At 46.6% G+C, this 19486-nt stretch overlaps 1 protein-coding gene across 1 annotated transcript; it reads right to left on the bottom strand.

Moving 5' to 3' along the window:
* Window positions 1–285: 285 nt before the first annotated feature.
* Window positions 286–773, bottom strand: LOC133065404 (guanine nucleotide-binding protein G(I)/G(S)/G(O) subunit gamma-5). Its single transcript, XM_061156173.1, has one exon. The coding sequence runs from the start codon at window positions 704–706 to the stop codon at window positions 500–502; it is 207 nt and encodes a 68-aa protein (XP_061012156.1). The 5' UTR covers window positions 707–773; the 3' UTR covers window positions 286–499.
* Window positions 774–19486: the final 18713 nt, after the last annotated feature.

Raw genomic sequence — 19486 nt, 5'->3', positions numbered from 1 at the left:
TTGGCCACCAGATGCAAAGAATCGACTCCTTGGAAAAGACCCTGATGCTGGGAAAGATTGAAGGCAGGAGGAGAAGGGGATCACAGAGGATGAGATGGTTGGACGGCATCACCGACTCGATGGACATGAGTTTGAGCAAGCTTCAGGAGTTGGTGATGGGCAGGGAGGCCTGGCATGCTGCAGTCCACGGGGTCACAAAGAGTTGGACACAACTGAGCGACTGAACTGAACTGATTCTTTTCTATATATTCTTTTTTTTTTTTTTTATACTAAGTATTTTATTGTATGCTGCCATCAGTGTGTATAAAATAATTACCCTTGTGAAACAGAAAATTAAGAATATTCAGAGAGGTAGACATTAAGGACTGACAAAAGTAGAAGTTTGTGTAGTATGGCACGTTACAGAGAGGCTTTTGTACAGGCTTCAAATTTAGCTTTCCTTTGAATATTCACTGGTTTATGAAAAGTGGTTTGGAAAACCTTGTCAAGATTCATCTTACTACAAAAAGGAACAGACTTTCTGGGGCCTGAAGGGATTTGTACTTGAAGATACTCCAGTCAGCAGAGGGTCATGTTGAGCATTCTGCAGACAGAACTGTTTCAAATCTGCAGCTGCCTGGGAAACCTTCACCCGATTGAGCCCGGCCTCCAGCCGGAGTTGTTGAACCACTTTTTTCATAGCCGCGACGCTGGATGAACCAGACATGGCGCACTGGAAAGGATGGCAGATCCGCGGGCCGTCGGCAGGTCTGCGGTGGGTCCCTGATTCTTTTCTATATATTCTTTTCCATTATGGTTTATCATAGGAAACTGAATATAGTTCCCTGTGCTATACAGTGGGACTTTGTTATTTATCCATTCAATACATAATGATAGCTATTATTTTTTTTATTGGAGTATAATTTCTTTACAATGTCCTGTTACTTTCTGCTCTACAGCGAAGTAAATTAGCTATATGTGGTATACATATCCCCTCCCTCTTGGACCTCCCTTCCACCCCACCTCTGTCCCACCCATCTAGGTCATGACAGAGCACCAGACTGAGCTCCTTGTGCTACACGGCAGGTTCCCACTAGCTCTCTATTACGTTTAAATGTGAAGATCATCAGTCATATCATTTAGTGATGAGGCACTGGGGGATCAGAGAGGGACAGGGGCTGCAGTAGGGACCATGGTGTGCATTCCAGACTCCTTCCCTCGATAGCTCTGTGACCTGGGTCCAGTTGCGTGAACACTCTGAACCCCAGCTTTTACGGCTGTAAGACGGGTTGAGCGACCATACTTACCTCAGGAAATTCTTTTGAGGATTCCACAAGGTAGAAATGTACACAAAATATCTGGCAGGAGGGAAGCACTAGTCAAATATTAGCTATTGGACTGGCCAAAATATTCTTGAGTTTTTCATAAGATGTTATGAAATATCACCGAATATTAACATCACACCGTTTTGTAACCTGTCCCTTCCACTCAACTCACTGTGAAAATCTTTCCAGGGACAGTGAGGAATTCAATGCTTGGAATTCTCTGATGCATCCCAAACTTCTAACTGGGAACTGGAAATCCTGAATTTTATTCTCCTGGTTGGCTTTAGGGCCCCACCCTCCCAGACCTTGGTCCCCACTTCCCACTTGTAGAACAACAGGGGAGTCGGGTGGAGACTGATGCTTGTTAAAAGCCCTGTTCTCTGATTCTGCATTTCAGAACTACAGCCCCCAGGCCCCACCCCTCACCTTTCCCTTCCTTCCTTCCTTCAACAAATACCTCCCAGGGTTCAAATTCCAACTCTGTCATTAGTTGGCTACGTAACCTTAGACAAGTTATGTAACCTCTGTATGCCTCTGTTTCCTCTAAAATAGAAATATATTTCCTCTAAAATGGAAATATATTACCTATTTATTTACCAGGGATGTTATTAGTAATGAATGAGTAGATTTTTGTAAAGTGCTTAGAATAGGCACTATTCAACTAGATCAAAAACTGAGTGTCCTTTTGTGCCATTCACTGATATAAGCACAAGTGTGAACAATCAGACAAGAATCATGATCTCAGTGCAGTTTTGTTGGCAGGGAGGATTGAAATCAACACAGTAATACAGTGATGTATCCCATGACACAGCCCCAAGACAGGGCAGTGTTGACCCCTCTCTGACAAGGGGGTTGACTTTCAAGGTGGTCCTGATACTCTGATGCTGTCATTTCTCTTTGTCTAAATAACAGCTTCTAGGTATTGACCTCACCCTGGAGGAACATGCTTGGGGCTAAGCCCTGTGCTCCTAAGCCAGTAGGCTGCAGGGGGTTCCATCATTGCTATAGACCAAATGTTTGTATCCCCCAACCTAAATTCATGTGTTGAAACCCTAACCCCCCAGCATGATGGTATTTGACAGTGGGGCCTTTTGGAAGTAATTGGGTCATCAGGATGGAGTCCTCATATAAAGGATTAGTGCCCTTATAAAAGAGACCCCAGAGAGCTCCCCTACCCCATCCACACTATGTGAGGACACAAAGAGAAGACAGGCCCTCAGCAGACACAGAATCTGCCAGTACCTTGATCTTGGACTTTCCTGCCTTCAGAACTGTGAGAAGTAAATTTCTGTTGTTTGTAAACCACCTGGTCTGTGATATTTTGTTAGAACAATAAGAACAAACAGTCATTATTCCCATTTCATGGAAGAGTTTATGTCCATTCTCCCTCCTGGGCCAAGCACATAACAGGAGGCCAGTGAATGAGTGTTGAAGGAAAGAAGGGGCCTTCCCGGGTGGTCCGATGGCTAAGACTCTGCACTCACAACTCAGGGGGCCTGGGTTCCATCCCTGGTCAGGGAACTAGATCCCACATGCTGAAACTAAGAATTTGAGCACCGCAACTAAAGATCCTACGTGCTGCAACTAAGACCTGTTGCAGTCAGATAAGTAAATAAATAAAAATAGATAGGAAAAAAAGGCCACTACTGACAGTAATCCTTTCAGGGGCAAGCATCACAACAGGGCTCAGGGGCCTTTTTGCAGGGAACTCCATCATATGTGCTTGTGGTCACCATACAGGGCTCAGCAGGAACACCCTCTAGACAGTGCCTCTGACACTGGCCCATCCTCCGCATCATCACAGCTGAAACTTCCTCAAATCTTAGTATGTGCCCCAAGCACTGATCTAAGGTCTTCAGCATATGAACTCTCTCAATCTTCACAGTCCCATGAAGTATGTCCCATTTCACAGGTGAAGAAACTGAGGCACAGATAGATAACTCATGCCCAGGGTCACATGGATAATCAATGATGGAGCTGGCTTCAAATCCAGGCAGTCTGGACCCTGGGCCTCAGCTCTTCACCACTGTGCTATCCAAACTTTCTCTTTCTCTTTTAGTCAGTGTTCTGCTGATTTCAAATGTAGCACATGCTCTGCAGCAGACTGAAACTAGAAATCAATGGCAGAAGGAAAACTAGAAAATTCACAAATACATGGAAACTAAACAACACACTCTTAAGCACTCAATGAGTCAAAGAAGAAATCTCAAGGGAAATGAGAAAATATCTTGAGAACAAATGAAAACAAAAACAACAAGACCAAAATTTGTGGGATGGCATGCAACGAAAGCAGTACTAAGAGAGAAAGTTACAGTAGTCAATTCTTACATTAAAGAAGAAAGATCCAGGACTTCCCTGATGGTCCAGGGGGTTAGGAATCCACCTACTGGTGCAGGGAGCGTGGGTTCCATCCCTGGTCCAAAAAGCTTCTACATGATGCAGGCTTCCACAACTACTAAAGCCTGGGTGCCCTAGAGACTGTGCTCTGCAACAAGAGAAGCTACCGCAATGAGTAGCGTTTGCACCACAAGTAGAGAAAGTCCGCGCGCAGCAACGAAGACCCAACACAGCCAAAAGTAAATACATAAATGAATAAATTAAAAAGAAAGAAACAAAGAAGGAAAGATCTCAGGGAGTTCCCTGGTGGTCCAGCGGTTAGGACTTGGTGTTTTTACCGCAGAGGCCCAGGTTCGATCCCTGATTGGGGAACTAGGATCCCGCCGGCCACGTGAACGAAAACATGAAAAACAGATCTCAAAACAAAAGTAGCACACTCAGCTTTGAAAAATTCAAGCATTGCATAATTTTATGCTCTAGAAAGCGAAAGTTTAAAGAATGACAGTCCCCCTTCCCAGAAATGACCTCTGTTCAGACACTTCAGGGAGCTTTTTCGAAGTTTGTCATTCAGGCATCTTAAAAAAAAAAAAGGAATAATTCAACACACATTGTTTTGTCATTTCCAAGTTGTTTTGTTTTGTTTTACCTAAAAGTGACTCTTAGAGGCTGCCTCTTGCTGGAATATTCTCTTCAGGGGCTATGGCTGTCTCTAGTGAGGACATCCACGCCAGATTGAGCCAGTCCCATCCAGGCTTCTCTGTCCATGGGTTCTCCAGGCAAGAACACTAGAGTGGAGATCATTTCCTTCTCCAGGGGATCTTTTGGACCCAGGGATTGAACCCACGTCTCCTGCATTGCAGGTGGATTCTTCACCGTCTGAGCCACCAGGGAAGCCTGCATGAGGACATGCCTGCAGTGCTTACAGCTTTTAACTACTTCAAGCCACTGCGGTGAGCACCCTTGTAAACGCTCCTTGTGTGCTGGTAGAAGATCTCGGGGGATAACTTCCAGAAGTGGACTCTCTGGGCCAAAGGTCAAGAGCATTTTATTTTATATTTATTTATTTAGCTGTGTTGGCATCCATGATTTAGTTGTGGCATCCACGATCTTTTTGTTGTTGTTGTTATTGTTGTGGCATGTGGGATCTAGTTCCCTAACCAGAGATCAAACCCAGCCCCCTGCACTGGAAGCTCAGAGTCTTAGCCACTGGACCACGAGGGAAGTCCCTCAAGAGCATTTTAAACATTCCATCCAGGAAGGCAAAACCAGCTCAGCCTGGAGAGCAGATGGTGAGTTCTCTGCCCAGCTGGTCAGTATGAGCCCATTGTCTCACCCTGCTGAGCAGTGCCTGACCCTCAAGAGTGACCCAGCCTCTCGTGGTGACATTCCCTCTGTTGCTGCCAGAGTGCAGAAATTGACCATTCTCTTTGAGAATCTCATCAGATGCTGAGGCTGAAGCACTTCTCAAAAACCCCATCGTTTGCTCTTGAACTCATACAGAGAAGCTAGCAGTGCCTACAGTAAGCCCCTGGAACAAGGCCCAGGGCTGCTCCATGGACTGCCAGGGCCCCACTCTTGAGGTGACTGGTGCCCAGGCTGGCCTCTGAATAGCATCTCTCTGCTTGGATAGCTGGATTGGCTGAATTCCCTTCCAGAAGCCAGCGAGTGGCTTTTTCCCTGAATCATCATGACTCCCACAAACCGGGCACTAAAGTGATTAGCGTCCTTCCAGGCCATTTGGTAACAAACAGTGATCGAATACGTCCACGGATTGGTCCCGCTGCCACCTCAGACAGCTACGGGCATTTGAATGTGACTGTGACTGCCAGGGTCAGAGAGGAGCAGGCCAGTCACCTGGAGTCCAGGGCAGGGACTTAATCATGTTTTCTCACCTTTGTCCGGGGTGACCTTCAGCACTTACCTGATCTAGGGTGTGCTGCACGTGCAGGTCCCTCTCACCTGGACTCTTCCTACCATAGACTCTGTCCTCCCTGCCTTGCCTGCCTGCTCCGTGTCGCTCTGTAGTCCTCAGCATCAGTGCTGCCGGGCAGCCCTCCCTGACTCCTCCAGGACACGTTGGTCCCTTTTTAGATTCTCTTAGGGTACCAAACTTGCAGGCTTCCCTGGTGGCTCAGTGGTAAAGAGTCTGCCTGTCAATGCAGGAAATGCAGGTTCAATCCCTGAGTTGGGAAGATCTCCTGGAGGAGGAAATGGCAACCCACTCCAGTATTCTGGCCTGGGAAATCCCACAGACAGAGGAGCCTGGTGGGCTACAGTCCATGGGGCCACAAAAAAGTCGGACATGACTTAGTGACTAAACAACGACAACAACCACCACCAAGCTTATAGCTCTTAAAACAACAGTGACAGCTCCTGATGTGGGTCATTGTTAATATCTGGGTCATTTTCCCCAGGCCCACAAGTAGGATGTGTGTCTTGGTCTACATCTCAGTGTCAGGCACCTGCCAGTGACTGTGGAGGAGGCAGTGGTTACCAGCACGGCACCAAAGCCAGGCTGTCCAGGTTGGAATCCTACTCCTGTGAACCACCTCAAGTTACTGAACCTCTTTGTGCCTTAGTTTTCCCATCTGTAAAATGGGGGTAACAGTACCTACCTCTTTGAGTTGATAGGAGGGTTGCATGAAGGGCTGTATGTGAGGTGCTTAGAAAGGATGCCTCCGCTCTAGAAGGTGCTGGATCAGTGCGAATGTTAGCATTCAACACTAGAGGTGGTGACTTCCCTGGTGGTCTAGGTCAGGGAACTAGATCCCACATGTCACAGCTGAAGAGCCCGAATGCTACAATGAAGATCAAAGATCCCGAGTGCTGAAACTGAAGGGCTTCCCAGGTGGCACTAGTGGTAAAAGATATGCCTACCAATGCAGGAGATGCAGGAGACACGGGTTCAATCCCTGGGTGGGGAAGATCCCCTGGAGAAGGAAATGGTAATCCTCTCCAGTATTCTTCCCTGGCAAACTCCATGGACAGAGGAGCCTGGAGGGCTACAGTCCATGAGGTCGCAAAGAGTCAGACACCACTGAACGACTGAGCACACACGCATGCCACAACTAAGGCTAAGCACAGCCGTATTAAAACTGAAAACAACAACAGAACCCCTGCTAGTGGTTAGACAAGGGCCTCTGAGCGTCTGCGTGTCTTCCCATTCAGGGTTCTCCTGCATGCAAACTGCTATGCCCGTCAGAAATATGATTTCCCGTGGCTTGTCGTGGTGATTGTGGTACTGCTGCTCTGGTCAAAAGCTGTCACCATCTCTCCTCTGCCTGCTCTGTGCCTATCTCTTCATCCCTGTTCCTAGCGACACGGCTGACCTTTCCCCCCACAGCCTCGTTCAGATTCCTCAGAGGACTTTTGCCATTGCTGCCCTGGGGCAGGCAACTTAGCAGCTGTCACCAGGGTCGGGCTATGGCACAGACCTGGGTGGGGATCCATTCCATGGGAGGGGGCTTGGCCCCCCGCTGCCCTTCTAATACTTGGGCCCCTCGGGACAGCTGCCGCACAGGGAGGCACCATGCTGGCCGGAGGGTAACCCTGCCCCCCCGCGGCCCCCGTCGATTTTTCTCTGCTTGTGGAGCCCTAGAGAGCAGGCTTTGGGGAGCCATCCAGCCCACGTCTGCCCCTTCCCTGAGATTCCCCTTAGCAGGCAGCTTAGTATTCTGGGCTCCTCCCCATTGGCCGGATCAAGAGTAGGTGCCACGTGACCAAGGTAGGCCAATCAGATTCTATCTTGGGAAACTGGCGCTCTGCGAGTCTCGGCTGGCAGCTGAACTACCCCCCCGGGTAGCCACGTGCTCAGGGAGGCAGAGGCTGAAGCGGAGAGCCCCTGGCACTGAGAAGTCAGGAAGGCCCTGCTGGTTTTGCAGGCCCCTGTTTTGGTTCCTTGGGAGCGTGGCTGCGCTGCCTTCTCTTCTAATCCCTCACCCAAGCATAAGTGGGGGCTCCTTACTCATCTGTAACTTGCACGCACTTCCCCGCCTCCCTGGCCCTCCCTCTGCAGAGGAAATGCTCCGGCCCCTTCCTGGGGTGATTTAATGGTCTAGTCCAGCTGACGCTCGGGCTTTCCGGGAAGCATCTGCAGGGCAGCTCTCGTCACTGCCCTGAGGGCCGCTGCGCACAGGGACCAGCTCTCAGGAAGCCTTTGAGACTGGGTCAACTCCAGCCCCTAGCTGGACCGGACGAGAAGGGGGTGGAGCCTCCGATGGGTGGGCGGGGCTAGGCCCTGCTTGGTTTTCCTTTTGCAAAATGCAAGTTGCTTTATTTGTTGTAAAATAGAAAGGCAAACGTGTGGTTGTTAAAAAGCGTTGCTGCACATGCAGAAAAGTTTAGAGAAAAAAGTACTTCACCTCCGATCCCATCACCCAGGAAATATACACACACGCAAGCACCTTTTTCCCCCCAGAAAGGACATCAGACCATGTGTACGTTTGGAACTGGCCTTAAAAAAAAAAAAAAAAAAAAGCAGTGTATCAAGAACACTTTGATACACTTTGGACTTCCCGGGTGGTGCTGTGGATGGAATCTGCCTGCCAATTGCAGGGGTCACGGGTTTGATCCCTGGGTTGATCCTGTAGCCACAGGCAACTAAAGCTGGTGAGCCACAACTACTGAGCCTAGAGCCTGTGTTCTGCAACAAGAGAAGCCATTGCAATAAGAAGCCTGGTCACCTGCAACAAAAAGTAGGCCCCGCTCATCACAACTAGAGAAAGCCGGCTGGGAGCAACCAAGACCCCGCGCAACCAAAAATAAACTATATTCAAAAAAGAAGAACGCACCTTTTTTTTCTCTTCCACTTCACATACAGAACTGTATAAATTTATGTACAGCATACATAATGATATACATCATGAAACATACATCATGAAATAATTATCACAATAAATTTAGTGAACATCCAGCATCTCATATAGTTACAAAATTTAAAAAAAAAATTTTTTTTCTCTCAGGATTTCCTTTCTTAACAACTTTCATATATAACATACAGCAGAATTAATTATGTTTATCATGTTGTATGTTATATCCCTAGTGCTATTTAAAACTGTACTGAGACTTCCCTGGCGGCCCAGTGGTTAAGGCTTCAGACTGCTACTGCAGGGGGCATGGATTTGATCTCTGGTTGGGTAACTGACAAACCACAAGCCCCACAGAGTGGCCAAAACAAAACAATGTATATCCCTTTTACTCACTGATGTCACATGAAGGAAATGGACAAATATGCAGAAAAGCACATACATCACAGCATTAGGGAGAACAGCAAAAAAATCAAAGCCAACCTAGATGTCCATCAACAGGGTCTCGAAGAAGCAAAAGGATGGATCTGATGTAGTCCCAGACAGTGACTAATCACACAGTGATTCAAAATGACAATCAAGGCCAGGTAACCTTTCCGTTTTGTTAAACTTTATTGTAATAAAGTTTAATAATAAAAAGGGGGGGAATGACAACATAGGCATACAAAGATGGCCTCACATAAGCACACGAAGAGATGCTCTACTCCATAGTCACCAAGGAAATACAAATTAAAGCCATGATTAGATACTACTACACACCTATTTGGGCTTCCCTGGTGGCTCAGACGGTAAAGCGTCTACCTGCAATGCATGAGAGCCGGGTTCGATCCCTGGGTCGGGAAGATCCCATGGAGGAGGAAATGGCAACCCACTCCAGTACTCTTGCCTGGAAAATTCCCAAGGACTGAGGAGCCTTGTAGGCTACAGTTCATGGGGGTCGCAAAGAGTCAGACACAACTGAGCGACTTCACCCACTTCACACACCTATTAGAATAGCTAAAATTAAAAAGATTGACTATATCAATGGGGCTTCCCTGGTGGCTCAGTGGTAAAGAATCTGCCTGCCAATGCAGGAAACATGGGTTTGATCCTTGATCTGAGAGGATCCCACATGCCACAGAGCAACTAAGTTTGTGTACCACAACTATGAGCTTGTGCTCTAGAGTCCAGGAGCCACAACTACTGAAGCCAGCTCACATTAGAGCCTGTGTTCCACAATGAGAGAAGCCACCACAATGAGAAGCTTGCACATCGCAACCAGAGAGTAGCCCCTGGTCATCCCAATTAGAGAAAGCCCATGCACAGCAACGAAGACCCAGCACAGTCAAAAATAAATAAATAAATACAATTATAAAAATAATTTAGGCCAAAAATTATATAAAAATTATATTATATAAAAATAATATAGTCCAAAGAAACTATAGTTTAAAAAAAAAGACTGACCCTATCAAATATTGGCAAAGATGTAAAGTCACTGGAAATCATATAAATTGCACATTTTTAAGGCTTTCGAAACACATTGACAGCTCCCCTGGAAACCTGCCCTGGTTAAAGTCTGGTTGGCAGGGTATAGAAAACAGGCCTGCTTCCAATTCAGGCAGAAATCTCCAGAGCCAGGGCTTGCAAGGTTTGAGGAAGTCTTTCAAGTATGACCCCATGACTTTTGGGCAGTAGCCAGAAATAAGGGCAAATTGGCCACAGAACTCCCTTGGAGTGGCCTTGGAAAATCATTAGGATGGTCTGGGGAGGGGGAGACCGTTTGCGGGGGGGGGGGGTGGTTAGGGGAGAAAGGGGGAGCTGGGGTCAGGCCTGGGAGTGAGCCCAGCAATGTTCATCTCTGACCTGTGACCTTGGGCCAGCCACTTAAACTTTCCAACCACAAACTTCTCAGATGTGGAGCAGAGCAAATAGTACTAGCCCCCAAGTATGTGAAAGCTCATTACAAACTCAAATACACACCACAAAGAACACCCACTCCCTCCCAGGTTATTCCCTGGGGGCAACTGCCTGGTGAGGACGGTTAGGAAGGGCAGGACCGGGAGCCTGGGAAGGGAGGGGTAGCTGGCAGAATAGTGCCCCCCAAAGATGTTCATATTCTTTTTTTTGTAGTTATTTTTTAAACAGATAATTTGATGTGGATAACATCATTTAAAAAATATTTATTTATTGGCTGTGCTGGGTCTGCCTTGCTGCACATGCTTTGCTCTAGTTGTGGCAAGCGGGGGCTACTCTCTAGTTGCAGCGCATGGCCTTCTCACTGCAGTGACTTCTCTTGTTGAGGAGGAGGGGCTCTAGGGCCTGTGGGCTCAGTAGTTGTGGCTTCCGGGCTCTAGAGCACAGGCTCAATAGTTGTGATGCTCAGGCTTAGTCACTCTGTGGCTTGTGGGATCTTCACGGATCAGGGATCGAACCCGTTTCTCCTGTATCGGCAGGCAGATTCTTTACCACTGAGCCACCAGAGAAGGCCCTTATTGTTTGTTTTGTTTTGTTTTGTTTTTTAATTTGGCTGTACGGTGTGGCTTACGGGCTCTTCCTTCCCAAACCAGGAGTCAAACTGGGGCCCCAGCAATGAAAGTGCTGCGTCTTTACCACTGGACCACTAGAGAATTCCCAAGATGTCCCCATTCTAATCCTGGGATTAGTGTGAGTACATTAGGCTACCTGGCAAAGTAGAGTTCAGGTTGCAGACGGAATTGAGGTTGCTCATCAGCTGACCTTAACATAGGGAGATTATTCTGGATTATCTGAGTGTGACTACATCCAATGTAATTACAAGGATCCTCCAGTGTGAAAGAGACTGAAGGAAAAACAGACAGATGGCTGCGTGAGAAGGACTCAGCCCTACAGGGCTGACTTGGAAGATGGATGGAAGAGGCTATTAACCAAGAAATGCAGGGAACATCTAGAAGCCGGAATTCTCTCCTAGAGTCTCCAGAAGGAATTCAGTGAGGCTGAAACATTCATTTTAGCCCATTTTGGACTTCTAAGATCTATAACTGTAAGGTAATATATGTGAGTTGTTTAAGCTTTCTGTTGTTGTTTAGTCGCTAAGTCATGTCCGACTCTTTGGGACCCCATGGACTGTAGCCTGCCAGCCTCCTCTGTCCATGGGATTCTCCAGGCAAGAATACTGGAGCTGGTCGCCCTTCCTTCTCCAAGGGATTTTCCCAACCCAGGGATTGAACCTGCATTTCCTGCACTGGCAGGCGGATTCTTTACTGCCAAGCCACTAGGGAGGCCCATTTTAAGCTGCTAAGTGGTCATTTATTACAGTAGTCGTAGGAAATTAATATAGGAGGACAGCTGGGCCCCATGAGCTGCGAGAATAACCATGGAAGAGACTGGAGCGCCCCCATTGCCTGATTTCCTGGTTGGGGGACAGCACCTGTGAATGTGGGGTAGCAGGCTCTCTGGCAACCTCTGGACAACACTGAATAGTGCCCTTCACTTTGGTGTGGACTCATGCCAGAGAGAGACAACCTCGGGCAGAGGCTCTGGAGTGCCAGACTGGGCATTCTGGAGGCAGTGGGGAACCCTTCGGGGTTTCCAGCAGGGCAGGGAGATGATGAGAACAGGCAAGACCAAGGGCCTGGACTCAGAGAACTGAGTTCCCAAGCTTGTCTCCTTGGGTGACCTTGGGGGCCAATTACTGAAGCTCCCTGGCTTTGGACTCTAATTTCTCAAAACAGGAGGGCTATTTCTGGGGCCATCGCCAGTCAAGGGACACAGCTGATCCAGACTAGTTAGGGCCTTTTGGGATCAAAGGGAATTCTCTGGCCTTATACCCCAGAGGGTGAAGAAAGTTAAAACTAATAATAATAACATTTATTGAACCCTAACCACAGGTAAAGAAATGTACAAGATCAATGGCTCCTTCAGGTTCTTAGTTCAATGGTCAACCCCGGTTGATAAGGCCAGTGCGATGCTGTTAGGCCCTCCAGTTTATCTCAGCCCTCTCTCCCCCTCACTCTCTGCACTCAGATTCTTTCAGTATCAGAAGTGATTGTGACATGGCCCTCCCACCTCAGGGCCTTTATACAAGCCATTCCACCCACCAGGAATGCAGTTACTCTGCTTTTCACCCTCTTAACATCTTCATTCTATGGCCTCAGCTCAATGCCTATTCAGTTGCCCACCTTCCAACTAAATCAGATTCCAATGGACTTGCTCTCGACTTCAGATGACACGTCCCCCACATATCAGTAAACAGAAGTAGATACTTGTGCAGTTACCCGCCATCTCTGTCTCCCACTAGACAGACCATGGGAGCCAAGAGGCCAGGATGCTTCTTTAGGAAGCTTGCAGAAGCAATGAGTGGATAGATAGATACAGAGAGATGTTTACTGAAGAAATATACAACAGCACCCAAAGGTTGATACGGTTATCATCCAACATTTTTTCAAATCAGTTATGGGCTCCAAGAAGTTCAGAGGCTCATCTAGAGTCACAGGCAAACCTGGAGAGCTCCTGTCTTTGCAGGAGGTAGGGGCTGGAGCCGGGTCCTATCCCAGCTAGAGGGTCACTGTGAGCAGGGGTTGAGGCTGGAGGAACTTGAGCCTCCCCTCGAGGCAGGTCTGCTGGGGAAGCGCCTTCAAGCGTTGCACTGAAAGAGGATGTGCTGAGCACAGCTGCTCTGGCAGAAGAGGAAGGAACCAGGCGGGGTCGGGCTGGGGCCCCAGACCCTGCTCCCTGCAGCTGCAGCAGAGTCTTCCCCACGGTCCTGGCCCTCACTCCACCCCAGTCACTTCTGTAACACTTTCACACACTCGCGCTGCCTCCTGTTGCTGTTTAAATGTTTTTTCAAGCTTAGATAAGGCTTAGGGGCCTGGCCTGCTTACCCACTGTGGGTAGGGACACCGATTGGCACAGCATTCTGGAGGAGTAATTGGACCACATCCACGAAAAGTTTTCAAGTGCATACCGTTTGACTCAGCAATTCTGCCTCTGGGTATTTATCCTAAAGGCACTCTAGTGTCAGTTGGCAATGCTATCCACACAAGGTGAAAGAAGAGAGTGAAAAATCTGACTTAAAACTCAGCATTCAAAAAACTAAGATCATGGCATCCAGTCCCATCACTTCATGGCAAATATTAATAGAAGGGGGAAAACGTGGAAACAGTGACAGATTTTATTTTCTTGGTCTCCAAAATCACTGCAGATGGTGACTGCAGCCAGGAAATTAGAAGACACTTGCTCCTTGGAAGGAAAGCTGTGACACACCTAGATAGCATATTAAAAGGCAGAGACATCACTTTACCAACAAAGGTCTGTATAGTCAAAGCTATGGTTTTTCCAGTAGTCATGTGCAGATGTGAGAGTTGGACCATGAAGAAGTCTGAGTGCCAAAGAATTGATGCTTTCAAATTGTGCTGCTGGCGAAGGCTCTTGAGAGTCCCTTGGACTGCAAGGAGGTCAAGCCAGTCAATTTTAAAGGAAATCAACCCTGAATATTCATTGGAAGGAATGATGCTGAAGCTCCAATACTTTGGCAACCTGATGCAAAGAGCTGACTCATTGGAAAAGACCTTGATGCTGGGAAAGATTGAAGGCAAAAGGGAAAGAGGTGGCAGAAGATGAGCTGGTTGGTTAGCATCACTGACTCAATGGACATGAATTTGAGCAAACTCTGGGAGATAGTGGTGGACAGGGAAGCCTGGCATGCTGCCGTCCATGGGGTCACAAAGAGTCAGACACGACTTAGCGACTAAACAACAACAACAGTCCACACAAGGAGACAGTGTTTGTCACGGCAAAGAATCAGAAGCCACCTAATGCCCATCAGTATGAAGCAGGTGAGTAAATTATGCTTCATAGATCCCATGAAAAACTATGCCGCCATTTTAAAAAATGAGCTGATTTATATGAACTGACCTAGGAGGATATTCACAATATATGTGTGTATTGTTAAGATTTTTCAAACAGTTGCAGAACAATCCGTGTTTCTATCATCTATTGCTCAGTAACAAACCACTCCAAAACAGGCATAAGCAGGGCTCACTCGTGTGGTTGCCTTCAACTGGGAGCTTAGCTGGGGTGGAACTTCCAAGGTGGCCTCTCTCCCTCCAGGGCCTCTCTCCACGTGGCTGCTAATCCTTCTGCAATCTAACCTGAGCTTCCTTGTAGCATAGCAACTGGATCCCAAGAGTATTTCAAAAGGACACACCTCAAAGTGCAAGCTCTTATTAAGCCCTTCCTTGTATCTGGCTTGTTAATGCCCCCTTGTCCAAGGCAAGTGACATGATCAGGTCCAAATTCAACATGAGAAGGGCCCACCCCAGGGTACAGATGGAGGGAGGCAAGATACTTTGGGGGCCATTACAATAATGATCTAGCACAGTATATGCCATTAGATAATATTTTATTAGGAAACTATGCATGTTCTTGGGACTTTCCTGGTGGTCCTGTGGTTGGGACTCTGTGAGTCATGGGTTCAATCCCTGGTAGGGGAATTAAGATCTTGTATTAGGCTCAGAGAAGAAAAAAAGAAAGGAAAACTGTGCATGTTCTTTTTTTTTTATGCAAAATTTTATTTTTTTCCATTTTTTTCCATTTATTTTTATGTTCTTAAAAAGAAATACCATCTTTTACATATGATATTTAACACACATAGGTATGTATATATGTTTATATGTTTGTATACCTGTTGATCTAAGTCTGAAAGACAATTTAAAAAACTTAATAGTGGTTAACTTTCAGGAGTAGAAATTGGTGGGTAGAAGGGGAATCTTCAGGTTTTACTTTATAATTTTCCTTAGCATCTGAATGTTTTAAAAGTGAGATGTGCTATTTTGCAGTAAAAACTTTTTGTAATGTACAGTGGAAACATTTGCATGTCATTAGATGAAAATTTTCAGCACAACTTTTGATAGCATCATGTCCACTTCCCTAATGCTGGACTTTTAGACTGTTTCTAATTTTTCTGCCATCGCAGGCAATGTTCTAATGAACATCCTCTGAGCCAAATCTTTTCACAAGTCCTAAATTATTATCTCAGGATAAGTTCTGAGAAAAGGAACTGCTGAGTTGAAGGTTAAGGACAGTGTAAGAATGTAATACATTATGCCAGATTGTCCTGTCAACCAGCAGGCAGATTCTCCCAGCCCATCAGTGGGCTAGGGGAGTGTGCGTTGTGATACAGTCTGGTATCCACCCTCATAAGAACCCCGTGCCCATTTCACAGATGGAAGAACTGAGACCTAGAAAGAGGAAGCAACCTGCCCAAAGTCAACACAGCAATATGCAGCCTGGGGGGGAGGAGGGCACCAGCTCAGCTGGGAGTCCTTTGCTCCCTCTCTAGTCTCTGATGCCTCATCCCAGGCTCTGTCTCCCCTCCTGCTCAGGGCAAAGTCTACCCCGTCCTGACAGTGAGTGATCTGGGCCCTGCTCACCTGCCTGACCCCTTTTCCTTCATGACCTCCCACCCTCACCCTCTGACCTCCACCCAGATTGCTTTCAGTTTCCAAAGGAATAAAATGCTGCCTGATCTCTGAACCTTTGTCCAGGCTGAACCCTCTGCCTAAACACTGCCCTCCTTGCCGCACACCCCCTCCACACTTCCTCCTGGAAGCCTTCCCTGATCACCTGAGAGGAAGTTCAGTAACAAGGTCACACTGCCGGATTTTTCATTCATTTATTCCTGCTTGCATTCACGTATTCACCCAACGTTAACTGGATGCTAGTTTGTGCTGGCCACCAGGCTAGACAGCGGAGATGCGGAGTGAACAGACCCTCCCTGTCCTGCAGAGCTCAATCTCAATTGGGGTTGGAGGCTGGGAAGGAATTGGGAAGGAGACAGACCATGCTAATCCAAAGGTGAACAGTGCTAGGCTGGACATGGGCCACGCACACGTGGCAGTCCCACATTCCTCCAACTCAAATAATAAAAGCATTCATTTAAACGGGGAAAACCTGGGACTTCCCTGGCAGTCCAGTGGTTAAGACTCCATGCTTCCAACACATGCTTCCTGGTCAGTGAACTAAGATCCCACATGCCACATGGCCTAAAAATAAATAAATAAATAAAACAAAATTTTGATTAAAAAAAATAAAAAGGAGAAAACCTCAAAAATTCCCCGAGGTGATATAGATTATTTTAATTATTCTGTTCCCTAAATATCTATGAACTTGATAACCATACTAGCTTTACACTTGCTCCGCCCCTGCTCTGTGCCCCTGACATGTATTAATTCACCGAGTCCTTCTCATCACCTGCAAGATAGGGACCATTATTGTCCCCATTATACAGAAGAGGAAACTGAGACTCAGAGACCTCCGTCATTTGCCCATAATCACCTAGCTGGGTGCTTCAGGTTTTGGACACACACAGTCAGGATCCTGCGTCCTATATTCTTGACCACTGTACCACACAGCTACGAATTAAGCGCAAACCAAACTGCAAGAACAGCAGCATTTAAAGCTACTGCACAAACCAAGTGTGACAGACTGTGATGTTTTGCAGAAGTGAGGTTGGCCCACCACCGTGTTGAGTTCAGCCTGTGTGTTCCCCAGGGTCCCTGGCCTGCCCGCTATATTTCTTTTTCCAAACCACAGGGAAGTCATCGGTTTTTTGTCCTTCACTTGGCATAACAACAACTTTTTTTGTTTTTAATTTAATCTGGAATAGATAATGCTTTCACATGGTTCCAAAATTTTTAAAAACTATGTGTACAGGGCTTTCCTGATTGGGTCAGTGGTGAAGAATCTGCCTGCCAATACAGAAGACATGGGTTCAATCCCTGATCCAGGAAGATCCCACATGCCTCAGAACAACTTAGCCTGAGCACCACAATGACTGAGTCTGTGCTCTAGCGCCCGGGAGCCACAACTACTGAAGGCCAGGCGCCCACGAGCCTGTGCTCTGAAGCAAAAGAAGCAACTGCAATGAGAAGCTCGAGAATCGCAACTAGACAGTAGTCCCCGCTCTCTGAAACTAAAAGAAAAACCTCTCACAGTGATGAAGACAGAGTCAAAAACAAACAAATAAATAATTTTTAAAAATTATGTGTGCATAGAAAGATCTAGATACAGTATCCACCCGTCTCCAGGAGAAGGCAGTGTTATGGGCTTCTTGGGTGTCTTTCAGAGATAGTTTCTGCAAACACAAATTTATATTCTGGTTTTTTCTCTCATTAACAGAAGGAAAGTCCTACACCACATCTGTGGCTCTGTTCCATGCTCTTTGACTGAACAAAGGCTCTTAGAGATCGTTGTGTATCAGTAGAGACAGTGCTTCCTTATTCCTGTTCACACCTGTGTCCTGTTCCTGCCTGTCCTCTGACCATGCACATGGGGCTGGTCCTGACCATCACAGCTGCCCCATTTTGGTTTAAGTCTTGGTGGCAAGAAGTCTTTAAGATGACCCCCAGTGATGCCCATCTACTGGTATTCCTGCCTCCGTGTGTAATCCTTGCCTTCTGAGAGTAGGCTGGGTCTAGAGGTTGGCTTTTAATGAATAGATATAGCGAAAGTCATGGGATGGCTCACAAGGCTTAGAAGGATGTCACAAGGCTGTGACATCCTTGTAGCAACAAGCTGCCAAGACCAAATGCCCAGATCTTGGTTTCTAAATGACATTCTCCAATAAAACTAATTGGGGCTCCTTTAAGAAAAAGCAGAGTCCAAGGCCAAAACAGGGAAAGTATAAAAATAAGCCTGAATCATCTTGTAGTGCAGGAAAGCTAAGAAAGGCTCAGAAAACAAAAGGACAGGGGAGTGTCAATGGAACATAGGAGCCAACCTGCAAGAGCGCCCAATGGCCAAAGCTGGAACCATTTGAGCATCAAAACAAGTAATGTCGTATTGGGTTTTACAACTCAAAGTATAAAATAAATATGTGACTCCATACCAATATAAGAAAATGGATAAAAAATAAATGGGAGGAGACTTCTATGGTTGCACAGTGGATAAGAATCCACTTGCCAATGCAGGGAACATGGGGTTCGAGCCCTGATCCAGGAAGATTCCACACACCAAAGAGCAACTAAGCCCGTAAGCCCATGAACCACAACTACCAAGGCTGCGTACTGCAGCGACTGAGTCTGAATAACCTACAGCCCAGGTGCTGCAACGAGAAGCCCCCACACTGAGAGACCTTTGCACCCTAACAAGGAGGAGCTCCCACTCAGCACAACTAGAGTGAGCCCTCGCAGAGCGACGAAGACTCATCACAACCAAAAGCAAATAAACAGGAGAGACTTCCCTGGGGGCACAGGTCTGATCTCTGGCCAGAGAACTAAGATCGCACATGCCGCACGGCTTGAACAAAAAATAAAATAATAATTTTTTTTTTAAACTGTGAGAGAAGGGACAAATCATCTTTACAGAAGAATTCCAACTAATTTACTATATTCTTCCAGGAGGTGAAGTTTAATTCTCCAGTCCTTGAGTATAGACTGCCTTTAGTGACTCGCTTCCGAAGAATACAGAGGAGGAAATGATAACCTTACAGTGGAGAAATCTATCAGACTCCGCCTTAACCACGAGTATCCAGAGGTGAAGGTTTATCTTCTAGGTGATGTCATATGGGTATCACGCACCCCCTAATATAATGTAATGAGGAGAGCGCTGCATCCGCTTCTGTAGTTTCCTACTCCCAAATCCAAAACCCCAATATAATCAAAGGGAAAAACACCAAACTTGAATTGTGAGACATTCTACGAAATACTTGGCCAAATCTCCTCAAAACTCCAGGTCATGAAAAGCAAGAAAAGACAGGAGAGATGGAGCAGGAGAAGTCAAGCAGATGTGACAAAATGCAACGTGGCGTTCTGGATGGGGCTCCTGGAACAGCACATCAGTGTGAACTGGAGTGAAACGTGAGTAAAGGCTGGAATTTCCATCAAAGCAATGCACCAAAGTTGTTTCCTCTTCACAAACACTGCATGGTAAATTTAGGATGCTAACATTAGGGGAATCCGGATGAAGGGTTTACAGAAACTTTCTGTATTATCTTGGCAACTTTTCTGTAAATCTAATATTATTTCAAAAAACTTTTATGTATTTATTTAGCTGTGCCAGGTCTTAGGTCTTATGGTTTATGGG

This window comes from Dama dama, chromosome 11 (genome assembly GCF_033118175.1).
Source record: "Dama dama isolate Ldn47 chromosome 11, ASM3311817v1, whole genome shotgun sequence".
NCBI lineage: Eukaryota > Metazoa > Chordata > Mammalia > Artiodactyla > Cervidae > Dama > Dama dama.
This window is presented reverse-complemented; position numbering and strand designations above follow the sequence as displayed.